Genomic DNA, 20,994 nt, shown 5'->3' with positions numbered 1-20,994 from the left:
ATCATTCCCATCCTAGGAAGCTCTTTCTACAGGTGATTTTATGTTTTCAAATATCTCATTAAACTTGCAAAGGTATATTTAGATCCATGCAATATATTCAGATGCATTTAATGACAGACTATGTCATAAGCTAACTCTGCTATGGTTTCTGTCTTTTAGAAAAATGCTGTTCAGAGTCAATGTATCTAGAAATTAAAAGCCCAGCTTGAGGTATGATTGAGTTATAGTCCATTGCCTGAGATGAGTAAAACCATTCATCCCCCACAGACAGGTCTATACTTGGTACTGGTGAGTGTCACTAAATCTTTATGTGATCTAAGTTTTGTTATACTTGAAATGGTTAATTAGGAAAGGTAGGGGAGTCTGAAATGTCACAGCAAGTTCCTTTTGGCCCACTGTCACGTTTCATGAATTCTTGTGCTGAACCCATTTGGATTAAGCAGTGACCCAATCCAAACAAATTGCTTCTGTGCCTCTTATCTCCTATTACCTATTTATGTCCCAATACATCTGCATTGCGTAGCTCAGTAAGATCCATTAAGTCCTTGGGCAGTGTTTACGGCTAATTTTTTTTTTTCTTTGAGGCTCAAATTTATCACAATAAAGTGATAGAAATCTACAGTGCAGACAGTGAGTACAACACTTTTTAAAAGAAAGGAAAGAAAAGAAGTATAAGATATGCAATTTCAGTCTGGGAATCCTCAGAGCAACTCTGTGGGTGACAGACAATCATTTCTTGTAGGTTTTAGGTAAAGATATAATTTACCTTTATTTGCAGACACAAAATTCTAAGAAAACATTACTTGCTGTCAATTCCTCTGGCTTTAAAAATATTTATGAGATTGAAATAGTTACCTGGAGACAGACATTTCATTTCAATGTCAAAGGTCAGGCACATTGGCTAACACCCCAGATAATATTGATGTACTTTCAAAATTTAAAATAATGTTTATACCATTTACTTATTCATTCATATATAGAGCACCCATCCTGAAGTATCTGGGACACTGAACAAGGTTTACATAAATCTGACTGTTTTTTCCTCTGGGCCATTTGGCTCAGTCTGGTAGAGCATAAATATTCAATAATACTTTACAATGACAAAGCATCTTTTATGCAAACATCTCTAAGCACATTATTCACCAATATTACAATCTCCTTTTTAACCTACTGGTAAAGTCACAGAAACTAACTGACTTTCTTCAAGGTCCCACCAGAAATTGTTTATTTTATAGAGTCCAGGTATCCTGTTCCTACCTATAACTAAAAGGAAAAAAAAAAAAAAACCAGATAAACACATTTTTTAGATGCTTAAGCTGATGACCTACACTAAATATTTCTCAATTGAATCTGTTAGGCAAAAATATCCTCCTTAAAGATGTTAAATGTTGTGATGCATCCAACTGAATTTTATAACTTTTCTTCCAATTTGCCCAAGGCCAGTTACCATTTTCAGAGCCCCAAGAATGACCTATTTTAATTGAATCCTGTTACAAACACTTACACTTTAACTCTTTAATCAAATCAGTTTTCTAAACAGAAATTAAAGTTGGAGCACAAAAATAAAACTTTTCATGAAAAGATCCAGTTGAAGTAATAACATAACTGTACCAAAATAGTCAAGCAAAGTAAAAAGGTGGGAATTACTGTGAGATCTGGGCAAATCTCAGAGTTCAGGTTACCTAAGCAAAAGGAAATAATTTAATTTTTCTTTTTTTTACTTCTTCTCCCAAATGTTAAGTAATGCATGCTAAATATTAAAAAATAAAATACCAAAAAAATGGGAAATTTTTTTAAATCAATCACCACTGTGACCGCCGTAAGAACACATTTTACAAACCCCTAACTTCAGGGAGTATATGTGACTGAGGACTGAGCTCTGAAATCCATCATCTGTGCTGGAACTGGCACCGAGGCACTCTTCTCTAGGTTGGTCCCAGCCACTGATGAGCATGGAAAGGCTATTACGAAAATCCTGGACTTGGAAGATGTGGGAGGGCTTCCCTGGCTGCTCAGCGGTAAAGAATCCACCTGCAGTGCAGGAGACACAGTTCCATCCCTGGGTTAGGAAGATTCCCTGGAGGAGGGCATGGCAACCCACTGCAGTATTCTCACCTGGAGAAACCCCACGGACAGAGGAGCCTGGCTGGCTACAGTCTAAAGGGTCGCAAAGAGTTGGACACAACTAAAGTGACTTAGCACGTGTGCACAGAAGATGTGGGGATCTTCTGACAGGTGGCTTTGGATCCAGGACTCCCAAAGATCCTGGTGAACTTTCTTGGAACTGCACTTATGTTTAAGTGATTCACACAATCTTCCTTTCTTTCTTCCCTTACTCCTTCACTCCTGCATCCCAGACTCTCTGGGCTCCCACTCCAGTTTCTCTCATGGGCATTTCCCCTAATCAATTTCTTGCATGTTCAGTGCCATCCTGGCATCTGCTTCTTGGAGGACCCAGACTAACCCCATCATCTGATGGTGATGATGATGATGATGATGGTGATGATGGTGGTGGTAGTCACGATGGTAATGAAGATGATGACAATTATCAACATTTAGTGAGCCATTTAAAAATATCAGGTCCTGTGCCCAAGAAATTGCCTTAATTATTTCACGTACTACTCCCAATAACCTCCAAAACATAGATATTACTCACCTGAGGGAAGTAAGTCTTAAAAAGGTTAAATAACAAAGACCACATTTCTTAAGAAAATTAAATTTGAACTCTTGTTTTTCCTAAGCTAGTGGAGTATAGAAGCACTGTTGCCAGTAACTAGTACGTTATATTACTTCTTTGTATTAAAATTTTGCAGTACAATCTTCCAGTCCTTCTTCTGGATAGTTATTACAGTTATAATTATACTCAAAATAATAAATATAAGAAGTTAAGTCTTTTTTTATAAGAAATTGAATTTCCACTTGAACTTTCTGATGCGCCTAAAATTTTCACTGTTAATCTGTTCCACTGGGTTACATAGACCTGATCCAATTATTCAAATACTGTTAACATATTCACATATTTTCCATATTTGCACCACATATATGTAGAACCACTGTTTCAACTCTGTGCGGTGGAGGAATTTTCCCCAAGTTATGAAAACAAAGCTCAAGCAAACAAGCCAAGGTCAAGTAACTCAGACAACCAAGATTGTTAGAACATCCAAAATAACAATACCCAGTCTCCAATTTTAGAATTTATTAACGCTATTAAATAGACACTTTAAATAACAAACCAATAGGCTTTTTCTGAAGAAAACAATTGGTACAATAAAATGTACTTAAGAGGATTTATATCCCATAAGTGTCTTCCTAAGAAGAAAGACCATCTTGGAACTTGTTGCAGGTTGCCAATTCCAGAACAGAACTTTCCAATGGCGGTAGATGCCATCTAGAATAATTTGAGGTTCCTTTGACTCATAAACTAATTGAATTTCCTCAAGGTCACCTAGGAATCACTGGGTCAGTCTTCAGTCTTGGCAGATTTCCACTGATACCTCAAAATAACTCCCTTCATACTGAGTATTCTGGAGTTTGCATGTTAAAGAATGATTGCAGTTGCTATAAATAGTTTCTACTGTATTCCAGTTGGCAGCATAAAGTGGTATTTCATCAGTAACCTTCCAAAAGGGTCTTCTTAAATAACTATGCATTTTAATAAGGAAAGCACACTTCTCTTGCAAATAGAATTTTAAGACAAGTCATCAAGATTTCACTCTGACAAATTTTCAAGAATTCACTGCCCAAATAGATCGTCTCTCCCAAAGACCCTCTTACGTAAAGGAAAGCCACTGCTACCCTTCACTGACTCTCTAGTTCATCTTACCATTAAGGTTCCACTTCTACCAGAATTTGGATGGAGTCTGGACTATAATTGCAATGCAATGTCCATGACAACTGCCTCAATTTCGTAGAAACTGGAAAGACTCTCTTTGTTTCTCCAACCCAGCACAAACCTTTAGCTCTGACTCTTAAATGGGCAAGAAACTGAATCCCTGAATGTCTTCATGGACTCACAAATCTACCCCCTTTGCAACTCCTTCCCGGAATGTTACAACTTAGAATGTTCACACACACACACACACCCACACACACACACACACACACACCCTCATCTGTTCCTTAAAACCCTGCGTTGTCTTCACCATTGGGCAGGCTCCAAGTTCCATGCTGCCTTTTGTTGCTTTGTTTCTTGTGGGCTTTATCACATCATGTTGTCCCTCAGTCACAAATGAGTTTCATGACAATGATCATGTAATCCATCACCCAGCCTCTATAAAATAAGGAATGCACATGGATGTTTTAAAAGCCCTGTTCCCTGGAGAGGAGTCAGGAGTTGCCAAGTGGGGAAGAAGCAGTAAAGAAAGGAACATGGGTGGATAGGCACACATTTTCCCTCTCTTCCCTTCAACCAGAGGTGCTCTATCTGGATCTGTTTTATTAAAGTTCTAAGTTAGATTTCCCTTGAAAACCGAGTTCTGCTGCATTAAAAACTGTTATAAAATCACTGGTCTAGACGATGCCTCAAGTTCTTTCTAATCATTCTCATCTTCTGGAAGAATGCCACATTCTTGTGGGCTCTTCTGAATCTTCTGAACTCTTTTACAGCACTTAATCCAGACTTTGCAACCTGCTCATTTTCTTTTTCCCTCTATAATCCTATCTCAAAGATTCTCTTCTTTTATGACTTGAACTATCAGCTACACACTGATAACTATCAGCAAATCCCATCCAAAATGGAGATATGAATTTCCAGTTACTTCCTAGGCATTTTCATTTAAACACCTTAAGGAAATTTCAACCCCAAATTGAATCTACCAAATTACATATCTACCAAGCAAATTCCAATCCCTCTCCTTCTCCAGTGTATTGTATTTCTATTCATAGAATCATCAGCCAGAAAGTTTACCTAAACTGTTATCACAAGAGTCACCTTAGTCTTCCTTCTATTTCCTTCACACCATACATTATATTCATGGGCTTCCCTGATAGCTCAGTTGGTAAAGAATCTGCCTGCAATGCAAGAGACCTTGATTCAATTCCTGGGTCAGGAAGATCCGCTGGAGAAGGGATAGGCTACCCAGTCCAGTATTCTTGGGCTTCACTTGTGGCTCAGTTCGTGAAGAATCACCTACAATGTGGGAGACCTGGATTCTATCCCTGGGTTGGGAAGATCCCCTGGAGAAGGGAAAGGCTACCCACTTCAGTATTCTGGCCTGGAGAATTCCATGGACTGTATAGCCCGTGGGGTCACAAAGAGTCGTACACGGCTGAGCGACTTTCACTACATTATGTTCATGGACATCTCCTTTTGGTTCTCTCTCAGTGACGCCTCTTTCTGTTTTTTTCTCCATTTTGTCCCCTCTACCCAAATTCAGGCCTCTGTCACCATCTTCCTCATCTATTGCAACAGCCGAATAACTGTTCCTTTGCTTCCATGTCTTCTTCCTTCAGTTCCTCCTCCACTCTGATGTCAAAACTCTTCTAGTACATGGACTTGACTGTAGCACTTCCTGTGCTTAATATTTTGTGGGTCCCAAGAACCAGAGCACAAGATCCTGACACCAACTCCCTAGCTTGGCACCTTATATACATCATGACAAGGCCCTACCTACCTCTCTGGCTTTGAAGGTGAAGGTGAAGGTGAAGTCACTCAGTCGTGTCTGACTCTTTGCGACCCCGTGGACTGTAGCCTACCAGGCTTCTCCATCCATGGGATTTTCCGGGCAAGAATACTGGAGTGGGTTACCATTTCTTCTCCAGGGGATCTTCCCGACCCAGGGATTGAACCCAGGTCTCCCGCATTGGAGGCAGATGCTTTAACCTCTGAGCCACCAGGGAAGCCCTCTCTCTGGCTTTAGGTCCTACCATTTACTCTGTCATCAGAAAACATAGCCTATGGCAGAATTTCTTGAATCATCAGCCATCTACAACACAACCACACAGAGCATTTATTTTTAAAAAATATAAATTCCTGGGCTACATCTATAAATATCACTATTAACTAACCTGGTATAGGCCCCCAAATCTTGAAACAAGAACTTCAAGTGATGCTAGTACATTCTAAAGCATTAGCGTTTTGTTTCTTCTGCTTTAGAGTTGTCATATGCTATCATAGTCATGTGTTTGCCTCTACCTCACTAGAATCTTGGATTCAAATGATCATTCTACTGAACTTTTAAACCTCCAGACTCTAGTACCCACAGTAAATAAATATCTAGGAAGAACTATGCAATAGTAATTCACGTAAATATTCATTCAGTTTACTTTAATTACTAATTCATCCCCAGGAACCCTCCAAGTACAACCTGGAGATAGACTTCTTTGGAATCTTTGGAATCTTCTTGCCTAATTTCTCTACAACCAAGAGAAAAATCACCATCTAAGTCAATCATATTGTAGGCTTAGTATAGTTGTAGCTGATCTTTCTTTGAGCCACACAGCATGTACTAGCATGGCCCTAGAGGATGTCTGGCCCAGCTGTATTGTTTCTATGCTGAGAACTCTTCTGTTTTCCCTTCATCTAATCAGTTGAGCCACAAGAGTATATTGTGTGCCTACATTTGACAGGCTCTTGCCACCACAAAGAATCAGAGGATGGGGGAGGGAGGTAGGGAGATCTATGTACTAGTTACAAATTTTCTATGCAGTAAACATGGTTTATATGTACATTGTAAATTTAGCCAACTAATTTGTTGAAATAATTCCAATGAATTGGAACTGCTAGGACTAAAAATATCCAAAATTTATAGTTTGGGTCCAAACCAAATTTTCCCCTATTACATAAATGGGACTTCATCAATCTTGTTCCCTAGTGTTTAAGTGGATATGTTTCCTAAAAGTGTACGAATGTTAAATTTTTAATCTTTGGTAATAAAATATTACAAAAAAATTGCTTTTCTTCTGTTGTTGTTCAGCTCAGTCATTTTTATACATGCTTAACCCTTATGAGTCACTTGTGTTATTTCATGTCTTCTGTTGTGTGTGTGTTTTTTTTTCTTCATTTCCCTTGTTATAGCAATGTCTTTGTTACTAGTTTCTAAGAATTCATTTATGGTTAAGGATGTTAAGTGTTTGTCATCCAATGCAAATGAAATACTGTATTTTATTGTCAGTAATTTACTATGGTGTTTTGTATTTTGCTTGTATATTTTTTTTATTTAAACTTATTTATTTTAATTGGAGGCTAATTACTTTACAATATTGTATTGGTTTTGCCATACATCAACATGAATCCACCACGGGTGTACACGTGTTCCCCATCCTGAACCCTCCTCCCACCTCTCTCCCTGCTTGTATATTAAAATATAATCATGTTGCATTTAAAAAAAAAAAAAAAAAAAGAACCAGAGGATACAGCACCTCCATCCCCATGTCTTGCTCTTCACATAAACACAATAGACAGTGACCAAAGGCCCTTTGTAATATTTCACTCTGTGAAAGAGCCTTAGTCTCTTATACTCTGGTGCAGAATGGCTGCCGTGCTTCCCTAACCAGAGCCTGCCACCCAAACCTGGATAATAATTTGCAAGATATATGAAGGAATGGACCATCAAGAGAAAATGCTGCTCTTTCAAAGATCCCCCAGTATGCATCTGTATGATGGACTACAATAACTCCGAAGGAAGATTATTGTCTTTAGAGTAAATAATGCACTTTTTTCCCCAAGTCTCAAAGCCTGCGTTTAAATGATTATTCATGGGTGTTATGGGAGTCTTTAAGCCTTAGCTTGGCAATTCCCAACATAACAATGGGTCATGTTTCAAAAACCATCTTTATGAGTCACCTGCCCAGAAACTCACCATTGCTTCTTACATTACATTCCAAATTCCCAGGTCAACCCCCAAAATCTATTTATATCATTACACACCTGAAGGGCATTCAGTGACACCGATCCCTATTTACAACATCGTTCCTTTGCGAACACGTCCTCTAAATTCCCAGTCAAGTGACATGTAAATACATTTCTCTCTGCATGTGGACATGCATGGGGAAGGATGAAAGGATGAAACTGAGAAGCAAATGAGATCAGATATTTCCAGAAAACAGAATCCTGTTAATCTTACACAAACATTCATGAAATGCCTTTCTCCACATGGTTACTGCTCATTAGGGACAAGGAACTATAGCTTCCATTTTCAAGAGAAAGCTTTTCAGACTCTGAAGTAACTCCCACCCACTCCTTGCTACCTTGAAACATAAACAGGGTTATAAGTGAATCTGACATTGAATATGAAACCATCCAAACTCTTGCCTATATTTTCAATTTTTCCCCTAACTCCATTAAGTACCTATTATGATTAGTATACATTTTAAATTGGTGCATCATAGGAAATAGTCTCCTATTTTGAATCAACTTAAAGCCAAATATATCAACAGTTACTGTTTCAAAATATAAAATAGGCTCTTTTTGATTAAAAAAAGGAGAAGAAAATCTAGCTTGGTTTTTTTTCTATTATTAAAATGTAAAGGATTTTTAAAATCTCATTTATTTTGTCAATTGGTTCTGCTTAGCACTCTTCAGCTCAGTCCACTCTCAATTATCCATGCTAAGGAAGGAGGATCAGTGGCCTGGATAATCTAAAACAGCAGACAATTTTAAAAGCCCTTGCACTTGGCCTAGGCATACTTTACAATCAAACTCTGATTATCCACACTAATGAAAGGAAGAGCAGGCACCTTGAGACAGATCCAAAGCCAATACAGATCTGCTCAGCTCAAGGCAGCACACCACACAGCACAGGAGAAGGAAAATAACAGGGCTGCAACCGCTGCCTTGCCATCTGAAATACCAGTACTCAGTGTAATAGTCATGTTAATATCATATCAATCCATATCAATACTTCTCATGATATTGCATGCATGCTAAGTTGCTTCAGTCATGTCTGACTTTTTGCAACCTTTTGGACTGTTGCCCACCAGGCTCCTCTGTCCATGGGATCCTCCAAGGAAGAATACTGAGGTGGGTTGCCATGTTCCCCTCCAGGGGATCTTCCGCACCCAGGGATGAAACCCGCGTCTCCTGCAGCTTCTGCATTGCAGGCGGATTCTTTACCGCTGAGCCACTGGAGAAGCCCCTCTCATGATATTAAAAATTCTTAAAAGCATGGAGTTATGTCCAAATGCTCTCAGGGAAAAAGACATATTATCCATGTCGTTCCAAAGAGTTAATACAATAGATTGTTATAGGTACTAAACACTTCTTTGGGAGGCTTCCTTTGCCATATGCCATTCCCAGCTCCTTACTATCTCTACCAAGCTCCCATAATATACTCAGATGAGTAGCAAAAAGGATGAAGGCGAAAGAGGCAGTATGCTGCAGTAGGAAAGGAGACCCAGGCTGGAAGTTAAGAAGCCTGGATCTTTGTCCTCTGTTGGTCTCTGCACATGCCAGAAGTCAGGTATGCATTCAAGCAGAGGAACAGTGCGTGCAACAGTACATGAAGGTCATGGCACATTTAAAGAATTACTTGTGCTTCATTTTGGTCAAAGAATAAGATACAAATGAAAAGGAAACAAGAGATGAAACTGGGGATGTAGTAAGAGGTAAAATACAAACAGTTTTGTTTTTTTTTAATGCCATGCACGGATTCAGAAATAGTTCTATAGAAGGCAAGAAGACAATTAAATAATTGTTAAATTTTATTGAACACATGCAGTTTGCCCAATGCAAATCTAAACAGCTGATGTTCAAAAACATATTTACAACAACCAAGACAGGTACCCCTACTATTCCCATTTTACACATGAGGAAATGAGGTACAAAGCTTAGTTGTCTCTGAAGGTCACACAACTGGTAACAGATGAAGTTAGAGTTCATACTTGGTCTGTTTGATTTCAGAGCTCATGCTATCTCTCAAGAAATGGAGGGATTCCCCTGGAGGTCCAGTGGTTAAGACTCTATACTTCCGATGCAGGGGGCTCAGGTTTGATCCCTGATTGGGGAACTAAGATCCTATATGCTGCACGAGGCAACCAAAAAGTAAAAACTAAAAACTGAGGACCACTTAGCTTCTCTTACCAAAAAAAAAGAAAATCATTAAAAAAAAAAAAAAAAGAAATGGAATGAAGTGGTCAGAATTTGAAGACCATGCTAGAAGCAGGGTGTTAGAGAGATTGGAGGAAAGTGGAGGGAGGCAAGAAGAATTTAAAACAAAAGATGATGAGTTCTGGAACTAAAAGAAAGGAAGCAGTAATGGGGAAGATGGGTGTAATCAAGGGGTTTAAAAGAGATAGGACAAAAAATAATTAATGAAATAAAGAAGGGCAAGAGGAACAGTCTAGCATGAGTCCCATATTTCTGTCTGGGACACTATGTGATGACCCAATAATTCTTGAAGAATCGCTTAAGCTTTGCACCAGTGAACTTACCTGGAAAGCAACCCCTGCCAGATGGGCAGGCCTCAGAAAGAACAGTCTTTTTTTCAGTATGATGCTGGCACACATTCATCCAAATAAACAAATGTCCCAGCTTAACTGATGAATTTGGTGGTGACAAATTAATTTATGTACAGATATGTAGGACACGATATAGAACTCTACTCCAAACAGGAGATGTAGCAGATTTACTGAGATACAGCAAATTTTCTTTTAGTTTCAAAGATGCATATTGATTCACATTTGTTTTGTTTTGGTTTTTTTTGCTTCTTTTTATTTTTAATTAGGGGATAATTACAATATTGTGATGGTTTCTGCAATACAAGCAGCTCGTGCAGTTCAATAGCAGAAAAACAAACAACCCAATCAAAAAGTGGGCAGAAGACCTAAACAGACATTTCTCCAAAGAAGACATACAGATGGCTAATAAACACATGAAAAGATGTTCAACATCACTCATTATTAGAGAAACGCACATCAAAACCACAATGAGGTATCATCTCACACCAGTCAGACTGGCCACCATCAAAAAGTACACGAAGAGTAAATGCTGAAGGTGTGGAGAAAAGGAAACCTTCTGGCACTGTTGGTGGGAATGCAAATTGATATAGCCACTGTGGAGAACAATACGGAGATTCCTGAAAAAATTAGGAATAAAACTAGAATATGATCCAGCAAACCCACTATTTGGTATATACCCTGAGATAATTGAAAAAGATAGACAGATCACCTTTGCTTTCTATGCAACATCCATGTGTATAGAGAGAGAGGGGAAAAAAAGAGGCAAATGTGTTACAGTCTATCAGGATATTTTTAAGTATCTTACAGAAACCAAAACCATCTATAGAATGCTCCTATTAGGGTGAACAAAATAGATGAGTGCATGAAAATCTGTGAATGTATACAAAGAGACTGAAGTACGTACTCAAAATTGGAAGACACCTCTCTGGCTGATTTTTTGTTTGCTTGTTTATATATTTTAAAGACTACAATTATTTTGTAGTAATTTCATCATACAGATAAAAATGCTTTTTCCTAAACATATGTGATAAGCATTCATTCTATATCAAGAACATCATTGATAGAAAAGAATACATAATTAGGCAGATTGTTATCAGCAAATACCCGACACGTACCAACAGCGATGGCAACGGATACCTTTCATCACTGCCCATGAAGCCAACTCGTTATCAGGAAACTTGGTACATGGGGAATCTGTGTCCAGAATGAAGGGATGTAAGGAAGGATGAAAAGTACAAGTGGCTAAGAGAAGTTGACCCCAGAGGCAGGCACTTTTCTTGGTCAAAGCACCCATCCTCCACTATGGCTTTCCTCACATTCCCTCATTATTTCACTTCCTCTTATTGCCTGAAATGCCATCAATTCCATGTTATCTCATCCTCTTTCTAAAAAGCATAAGCCTAGAAAATTTCCAGAGCTTGGATGTGTTAGTGATAGAGAGGAGGAAGATAAGGGTAAAAAGAAGATGGGGGAATTCATTTGCTAAACTTTGAATAATCCTGTATGGTTTATAAGACACTTTTGTTCTATAAAGGCATGTTAATAAGGACTTCCAGTTCAAGATGGAGAGTGGAATGGACATATTTAATTCCTCTCCTCTCACAACCCCACTGAAATGACAACCAATTAAAAAAAAAAATCCATGACATTACTGAAAACCAAAAAAGCCCCTAAAGAATGCCACATTGACTAAAGTATTTGTGGAAAACAGAAAGTAACTAGAATGGAATTGTCTGAGAAACTAAAGCAAAGGATTACAACACATAGAGACACACACATGCACACGACGGCTGGTAAGGATTAAGAGGGGTTGCCCTAGAGAATCTACGGGTCAGCCACTGCAGAGAGCAGAACAGACTCAGAGCAATCATCAGAGTAATTAACTAAAGGATTATCTAACATGCTGCCGGCCTGACTGGTTCCTCTCCCACAGAGCGGTTTGGTTCCTTCAAACAGAGCAGTTGGTGCTGCCTTTACCCCACCTCAAAGTTACAAGATATGCTTAATAAAAGTGAGATATGTGACAGGAAAAGATTGCTATCAAGGGTACTGAGACAGTCCAGAAAGGCAAACTAAACTCTAGACCTAAATATGAACTTGAAGGGTAGTACAGATGGGAAACAAAAGTCAAAAGTGAACAATCAGACAGAGAAAGATGAACATGGCATGATCTCACAGTGGAATCTAAGGAAACAGAAAAAAACAAACTCATAGAGAAAAAATAATCAGATCTATATCCTCCAGAGATGGGGGGTGAGGGGAGGACAAATTGGATGAAAATGGTCAGAAGGTACAAACTTTGGTTATAAGATAAATTAGTACTGAGGAGGTAATGTACAACATGATGACTAGAGTAAACTTTGTTGTATGCCATATTTGAAAATTGCTAAGAGAATAGATCCTAGAAATTTGCTTTTTTTCTTATTGTGGTAATCAATTGACAATATATGTAAGTCAAGTCATTAAGCTGTACCCTTTAAACTTATACAGTGCTGTATGCAATTATACCTCAGTTAAACTGATGAAAAAAGAAAGACTTGATAAAAACACTTTTAAAAGGCAAACGAAAACATTCTTTTTTAAAGTCCTCATTATCTGGCCATTATTGAGGTCTAAACGTTGGCTTCCTTCCCTCACACACATAGTCCTTTATGAGTAGACTGACCATCAACAGGTCCCACTCACTCACACAGAACCCTGCTTCTTACAGGGTCAGGACTGTTTCAGTTGAACAAAACCACTTAACTTCAAAGGAAGCCTAACTCAGCTACTCATATCAATGTATTCTTTCATTCAAAATCATAAATGGGTATTCCAGGATCACCAAACCACTTGACAAAGACAAATAGCATGAAAGATGAGGACCCAAATAAACAAATAACCCAAAGATTTGAAAGTGATACAAAAAAGGGAAAAAAAGACAATTTTAAAACTAGCATTCTTACAAAGATTTAAAGAATGACTACATCCAAAAAACAAAACATGACTTCCTGGAAATTAGACAATCAAAGAATAAGAATGTGTTCCTAAAACTTAAAAATATGATTGCCATAATTAAATACTTCATAGAGAGGTTGAAAGATAGAATGAACAAAGCTAATGCCCAAATCAGTAATCTGAAAGAAAAAATTGGGGAAATCAACCCAGATCCAGAGAAGCACACAATGTAGAAAAGAGCTCTCCAATACTTACCCAATGAAATTTAATTAAAAAAGAGAGAGAGCAATGAACATACGGGATTTTGCAGGTGAAAAATCTGAGGCTTGGAGAAATTAAGAGATTTAACTGTCCAGTAGTTCACAAATAGTCTGATATAGTCTTCATATGTCCCACTCATAAGCCTAAAGCTAAAAATCAATCAGTACATGAAACTGTGGCCTCAGTGGTTGATTACAGCTGGTACCCACTCTGATTAGTTAAGTGAGTGCCAGGCTAGTCAAGTCAGTTGTTGACAGCTAGCCGACTCTTAATGGTCAATGAAGATGCTGCCAGTAGTCTGTCCCATACCAGCGGCTGATGGTTGGAATTCCCTCTCATTAGTCAATGTAGGTGCGAGTCCAGTCTATGCCAATTTTTTTTTACAGTTAGCATCTGATTGGTCAGTGTATCAGCTGATGAATATCTGAACACCATCCCGGCCAAAGCCCATACTTGTTTGATGATGCCTACATAATTTCATGGTACAATCAAAAATGGGGGGCAACTACTGAGTTTTTGTGGATCTCAAATTTGAAACTGGGGGAAAAAAATAAGCACGGTTTCTCTCACCTCAACCTCAAGGTATGAGAAATTTCATGGATAAATTCTCACCTCTCCTCCTCCTTTTTACAAATGTCCATGCTTTTAAGTCTGCTTCCACTCCTTTCTTAGATGGTTCATACAAAGGGCAGATCAGTTTGGTGAACACTGTACCAGAAGACTACCAAGGGTAGCCAGAAGATCAAATCCCCAGCTGAAATGTTTGCGCCAAGGAGTTTAGTAGAAATTAGAAAGCCAGACACACAGCCAAAACTGGTTGAGTGGAGGAAGCAAACAGGAAGTGGTCTAAAGAAATATGGGGCCTGTGCTGACATCTACAGCAGGTAGATAAAATGGGCATCTAGCTGAGTTTGTATAGTTGAATTCAGTTTTTAAAAGGTACAGAGAAGAAACAGCCTGGATAGAATCACTACAGGCCCTCCCTGGTGGCCCAGTGTTTAAGAACTGCAGGAAACATGGGTTTGATTTCTGCGCCAGGAAGATCCCACAGGCCTGGGAACAACTAAGCTGGGGCATCGGAACTACTGAGCCCCCACTCCAGAGCCTGAGAGCGGCAACTACTGAGTCCATGTGCTGCAACTATGGAAGCCCCTGTACCGCAGAGCCCAGGCTCTGCAACCGGAGAGGTCACATGGAAAGCCCATGCACTGCAAACTAGAGGGTAGCCCCTGCTCAGCTCACTGTAGCTAGAGAAAGCCTGCTCACAGCAACAAAGACCCAGAGCAGCCAAACACTGATCAATTGAAAAAAAAAAAAAAAAAATCGAATCACTTAAAACTGGACCTAAAACCAAAGAATTCATGCATTCTCCCACTTCTGTAAGCACAAAAGAAACCCAAGTTTCTCAACTACAGGAGTTCACCTTTGATACACCAAGGCAAACAGAAGGCCAAATGTTGAGGCCAGCCTCAATATCTGCCAACATAAAGTCAAAGTCCAAGTTAAATCACAGACCGAACATCACACTGATATCCAGTGTATCATGGAGGGTTGGTAATCGCATTCATAAAACTGAGGGCTTCACCTCCTTAAAAACCACAAACTTGGATTCCACCAGGAGGCCTTAGTGGAGTAGTTTAGACTTCACTTAGGACCCGTAGGATTTTTGCAGAGTACATTCACCCCTGTAGAGCCTTCCCTGAAATTACTGGGAGTTACAAGTTCATAAGAGCTGTAGAATCAGGTCCTAAAAGTTATTTTCAAAGGCCCTCATGGCTTACCAACAAAGTAAACAGTGGCACTGAGCTAACTGCTGTTTTGTGCCTCATGTTCCCAAGCCAGAAACACAGGCAAAGAGATTCATAAAGGGTTAAAAATCATGGGGATTTTTTCGTGCTTTAAAATATTGCATGAGATTCACTTCTGTACAAATGATGATCATCTTCATTTTCTTCCCTGCCTCTTTGTTTAACGAATACATTTTTACAGGTTTTACAGTGTTATTTACAACTCACCTAAAACACATAATTTTCCTCCTGCTTATATCACTTGTTTATTATTTATTTATTAGATTTATATGGTGCTTTCCTCCAAAGAACTCTAGGCACCATGAAGCCAACTCTGGTATAACAAACATTAAACTCTTCTTAAAAACCATAGCCAAGGAAGTGGCCAACATGAAGGTGAAAGAGACGTGGACAAGGACAGAAAGAAGGAAGAGCCACAGGTCTGGTGAAATACACAAGCAAGCAGTACCTTAGGAAGCTCAGTGACTGAAAGGCCTGTTTTGCCCTTTCTGGTTACTCTACTTGCAAAGACCCTGACAGTGACTTTCATTCCAAGTAACAGAGCCAAAATATCACTGTTTCTGTGTGGGGGTGGGCATGGATCTGTAGAGGATGGCGGGGGCCATGGAGTATGATGGCTGTCTCTCCAGACTCAGGAGAGGGTGTCTGAAAACAAAGATACCTACACAGACAATGTGTTTTGAAAATCAATATAAAAAGAAACATCATGATGTTTGAGAATAAATGACCAAGCTAGATTTTTTGTTTTTACAAATACAGTTGCTGCTCAGTCCTCAGTGACTTCCAAAGACTCTGTGAACTTTCAGAGGCCAGGGAAGCTCAAAAGTTCAAAGATTATCAAAATTAGAAAGTGACGAGGTGACTTCAGCTTTTAAATTCCAGGCCACATTGATCTGACAAAGCCACATGCTGACATCCTGCACGTGTGATCCCTACAACGGTGGAAGGGGTAGCTAAACAGTAACTCTCCCAGTAACTGCACAAGAACAAGCAAGAACAGAGTGTATTCTTCCAAAGAAGAAAGGACCATTCCCAGTAAATGGAGCAGATGACGTAGTGAGACAGAATCAAACCAGGAGAAAGAATAACATTCATCATCATTACCAGCAGTAGTAGCATAGTAGTGCTATTTTTATTTAGTGGATACTATGCACCAGGTATTCTTGTGCTTCAATCATATATGCAGACCTCTTTAATTCTCAGAACAAAGCTACAGGGTGGGTATGACCATTTCCTTAATTTTACAAATAAGGAACCCGAGACTTAAACAAGTTATTTGTCCAAAGTCACTCACCTAATAAGTGCTCAAGCTAGGATTCAAACCCAGCATAAACGGATAGGTAAGAAAAGAAAGTCAGTCAGTCAGTTCAGTCACTCAGTCATGTCCAGCTCTTTGTGACCCCATGAACCACAGCATGCCAGGCCTCCCTGTCCATCACCAACTCCCGGAGTCCACCCAAACTCATGTCCATTGAGTCAATGACGCCATCCAACCATCTCACCCACTGTTGTCCCGTTCTCCTCTTGCCCTCAATCTTCCCCAGTATCAGGGTCTCTTCAAATGAGTCAGCCCTTCACATCAGGTGGCCAATGTATTGGAGTTTCAGCTTTAACATCAGCCCTTCCAATGAACAGCCAGGACTGATCTCCTTTAGAATGGACTAGTTGGACCTCCTTGCAGTCCAAGGGACTCTCAAGAGTCTTCTCCAACACCACAGTCCAAAAGCATCAATTCTCTGGCACTTAGCTTTCTTTATAGTCCAACTTTCACATCCATACATGACTGCTGGAAAAAACCATAGCCTTGACTAGACAGACCTTTGTTGACAAAGTAATGTCTCTGCTTTTTAATATGCTATCTAGGTTGGTCATAACTTTCCTTCCAAGGGGTAAGTGTCTTTTAATTTCACGGCTGCAGTCACCATCTGTAGTGATTTTGGAGCCCCCAAAAATAAAGTCTGACACTGTTTCCACTGTTTCCCCATCTATTTGCCATGAAGTGATGGGTCTGGAAGCCATGATCTTCGTTTGCTGAACGTTGAGCTTTAAGCCAACTTTTTCACTTTCCTCTTTCACTTTCATCAAGAGGCTTTTTAGTTCCTCTTCACTTTCTGCCATAAGGGTAGTGTCATCGGCATATCTGAGGTTACTGATATTTCTCCCAGCAATCTTGATTCCAGCTTGTGCTTCTTCTAGCCCAGCATTTCTCATGACGTACTCTGAATATAAGTTAAATAAGCAGGGTGACAATATACAGCCTTGACATACTCCTTTTCCTATCTGGAACCAGTCTGTTGTTCCATGTCCAATTCTAACTGTTGCTTCCTGACCTGCATACTGGTTTCTCAAGAGGCAGGTCACCATGAACAGTATGAAAAGAAAAAAAAAAAAAAACAGATAAAAGGCATCTGTGCATTGACAGAAAGAGAAGGGAAGATCAATTTCCCTTCTGAAAGCTGTTATTAGACAGTGAACAGCACAACAGCAGGCTGCTGCTGCTGCAGCTAAGTCGCTTCAGTCGTGTCCGACTCTGTGCGATCCCATAGATGGCAGCCCACCAGGCTCCTCCGTCCCTGGAATTCTCCAGGCAAGAACACCGGAGTGGGTTGCCATTTCCTTCTCCAATAGCGGGCTAGGGATCACAAATAAAGAGCTTACAATAAGGCAGCAGCAAGCCAGGTGTAGACAGAAGAGGTCTGGCCATGAGGAAGCCCTGTGAAGGGAGAAGCTCAGAAGGGAGCCATATGCTTACCCCCGGTACCTGAGTGAGCAGGATCTGGAGCTGGGAACTGAAATCCACTGTGCTGTCTTGGGTAACTGATTGCATGTTTCAGCCAAGTTTACTGTAGAGTTCTAAAGCAAGTCATTCTCAGTAATCCCTTTGTGACTGACCCCCATCTAAATATAAGTACCGTTCAGGGATCACTTACTAATCATTCGGCATTTAACATATATCATCATATTTAAACCTCACAGCAACAATATAAGGTTGATAGTACCATCATTATCCCCATTTACATGAGAAGACACAGAGAAGTTGAGTAACTTGCCCAAAGTCACACAGAGTTAGGAAAAAGTAGAGATGGACCCCAGGTCCAGGGAGTCTGGCTCGACAGCCTGATTTCCTAGTCTCCATGCTATGCTCCTTCTAGAACCTGATTCTGTTCACTCCATTCCAGCGCTCTGCAACCCCCTCTCAGTTCTGTCTGACCTCTCTTCTGAGAAGGAAAGTAGCCAATGTGGTATTTCTCATTTTTACTCCGAGGGTCATCCCTGTCAAGTCACCCAAAATGTGAAGATGGTACTACAGAGAGAGAGAGAAAAGTGATGTGGGATCTTGCTGAACTGGACATTCCCAGACCTTTTGAGCATGCCTTGTATCAGAGTATGAAAGTATGAAAGTATTGGTTGCTCAGTTGTGTCCGACTCTTTGCAACCCCATGCACTGCAGCCCTCCCAGGCTCCTCTGTCCATGGGATTCTCCAGGCAAGAATAATGGAGTCAGTTGCCATGCCCTCCTCCAGGGGATCTTCCCAACCCAGGGATCGAAGCTGGGTCTCCCACATTGCACGCTGACTCTTTACCATCTGAGCCAGCAGAGCATATGTGTGTCAACACAGAGGCCCCATGGAAGATGGCCTCTACCTGACAGTTCCATGGATGTGAATGGAGACCAACTTCATTCTGGATCTTCTTTGACCTCTCACAGTTGCTTCCCTTTACTTCTCAGCCACCCAGGAAATGGGGGAGATGGGGTGTGCTCAATAGAAATAGAACAGGGCACCTCTCCCAACTGAAGAACATCCCTTGAAATGTTCTTTCAAATTTCAACGTCTCTTGAAATCTTTGAAGGTACTTAGTCAATATTTTCCAACCAACAGGAGCAACTGTTTTCATTTTTAGGGAGGTTATGGCCAATGTGTTCAAGAAACAAATGATGAAAGCAACACATTCAATGTACACTGATGTCTCAGATAAGCTGAAACCGACCAAAAATACAGCTGTTGCTGGGTCTTCAGCCCGTCACCTCTACCACCTTTGTGCCTAAGGAAAGGGACATGGGAAGTGAGCCTCTTCAATGAGCAAAGGGGTAGTTTCATTTAAACAGTTATGGCCTCTTCAGTGCTTTTCTGGGGCTTCCCAGGTGGCGCTAGTGGTAAGAACCCGCCTGCCCATGCAAAAGGCCTAAGAGATGCAGGTTCGATTTCTGAGTTGGGAAGATCCTCGGGAAGATCCTCTGGAAGAGGGCATGGCAACCCACTCCAGTATTCTTGCCTGGAGAATTCCCACGGACAGAGGAGCCTGGCGGGCTATAGTCCATGGGGTCGCACAGAGTCAGACACAACTGCAGCGACTTAGCACGCAAGCACACGGCTTTCCCTTCTTCTCCTTTTTTTTTTTTTTTTTTTGCCTCATCCCCACCTTCTTCCGCAAACATACAGAATCTATGAGAAGGCATCCAGCCCAGCCCTAGAGAAGGGCAAGGAGTTTCTCCTACCTTCCACTTGATAAGCTGAGGTGGCTGCCCCCCATCCAAATCCTGCAGGGAAAGCCATGTGTTTCAGAGACAACCGGCCCGGACAACGGAGAGGCACCTTTCAGGCAGAGTCCTGCGGTTGCGCAAACAGTGAACTCTCATCCTGACTGAAATCTCGGATCGTGAGCGAATATGCAAACAAGAAGGGAGCCTGATTAAACGACTCTGCTTGAATGGCCACAGCCTTGATAGGAAGTCAAGTCACTGGGTTCAAGGGGAGTGTCTATAGTTTCTTCTGCGGACACTCCCTGATTCTTAACAGAGTTGGGCCAGCCTGGGCACAGACCTAGTCCCTTCTTTGGCAGGGTACCCGTCCTTCTAATCTTTCCCCTTTTAATGAAATACATGGACATTGCTTTTAAAAGTCACGTAAACCCTTGTGGCTCAGCTGGTAAAGAATTCGCCTGCAATGCGAGAGACCAGGGTTTGATCCCTGGGTTGGGAAGATCCCCTGGAGAAGGGAAAGGCTACTTACCCCAGTATTCTGGCCTAGAGAATTCCATGGACTGTATAGTCCGTGGGGTCACAAAGAGTCAGACACGACTGAGCGACTTTCACTTTCGCCCAAAGTGAAAGTGAAAGCTCAGTCGTGTCTGACTAAAGCGTCTGCCTGCAATGCGGGAGACCCAGGTTCGATCCCCGAGTCCAGAAGATCCCCCCTGGCAAAGGAAATGGCAACCCACTCCAGTACTCTTGCCTGGAAAATTCCATAGACGGAGGAGCCTAGTAGGCCACAGTCCTTAGGGTCACAAAGAGTCAGACACGACTGAGCGACTTCACTTTCTTTAATCCTCCTAGAACTTTCCCTTGACCATTTCCTCACAATTCCTTATCCCCATGCCCTAGGGGTAACTATTCTCAGCTGTTTCTGCTGGTTTTTATTTTCATGTTGCTTCCCAGGTGGCGCTAGTGGTAAAGAACCTGCCTGCCAAAGCAAGAGGCATAAGGAAGGCGGTTCGATCCCTGGGTATGGATGATCCCCTGGAGGAAGCAGGGCAACCCACTCCAGGATTCTTGCCTGGGGAATCCCATGGACAGAGGAGCCTGGGATTCAGG

General features: G+C 40.8%; 1 protein-coding gene across 1 annotated transcript in view; it reads right to left on the bottom strand.

Moving 5' to 3' along the window:
* LOC128049997 (cytosolic beta-glucosidase) overlaps nucleotides 1-19,957 on the bottom strand; it is a 123,240-nt gene extending 103,283 nt beyond the window's left edge. The window contains exon 1 of the mRNA XM_052642300.1: nucleotides 19,900-19,957. Coding sequence (XP_052498260.1) covers nucleotides 19,900-19,957 — 58 coding nt within the window. The remainder of the gene's footprint in view (nucleotides 1-19,899) is intronic.
* Between the last annotated feature and the right edge of the window lie 1,037 nt (nucleotides 19,958-20,994).

The sequence above is a fragment of the Budorcas taxicolor genome, chromosome 6 (assembly GCF_023091745.1).
Source record: "Budorcas taxicolor isolate Tak-1 chromosome 6, Takin1.1, whole genome shotgun sequence".
Taxonomy (NCBI): Eukaryota; Metazoa; Chordata; class Mammalia; order Artiodactyla; family Bovidae; genus Budorcas; species Budorcas taxicolor.
The sequence above is the reverse complement of the archived record's forward strand: the minus strand, read 5'-3'. Positions and strand labels throughout refer to the sequence as shown.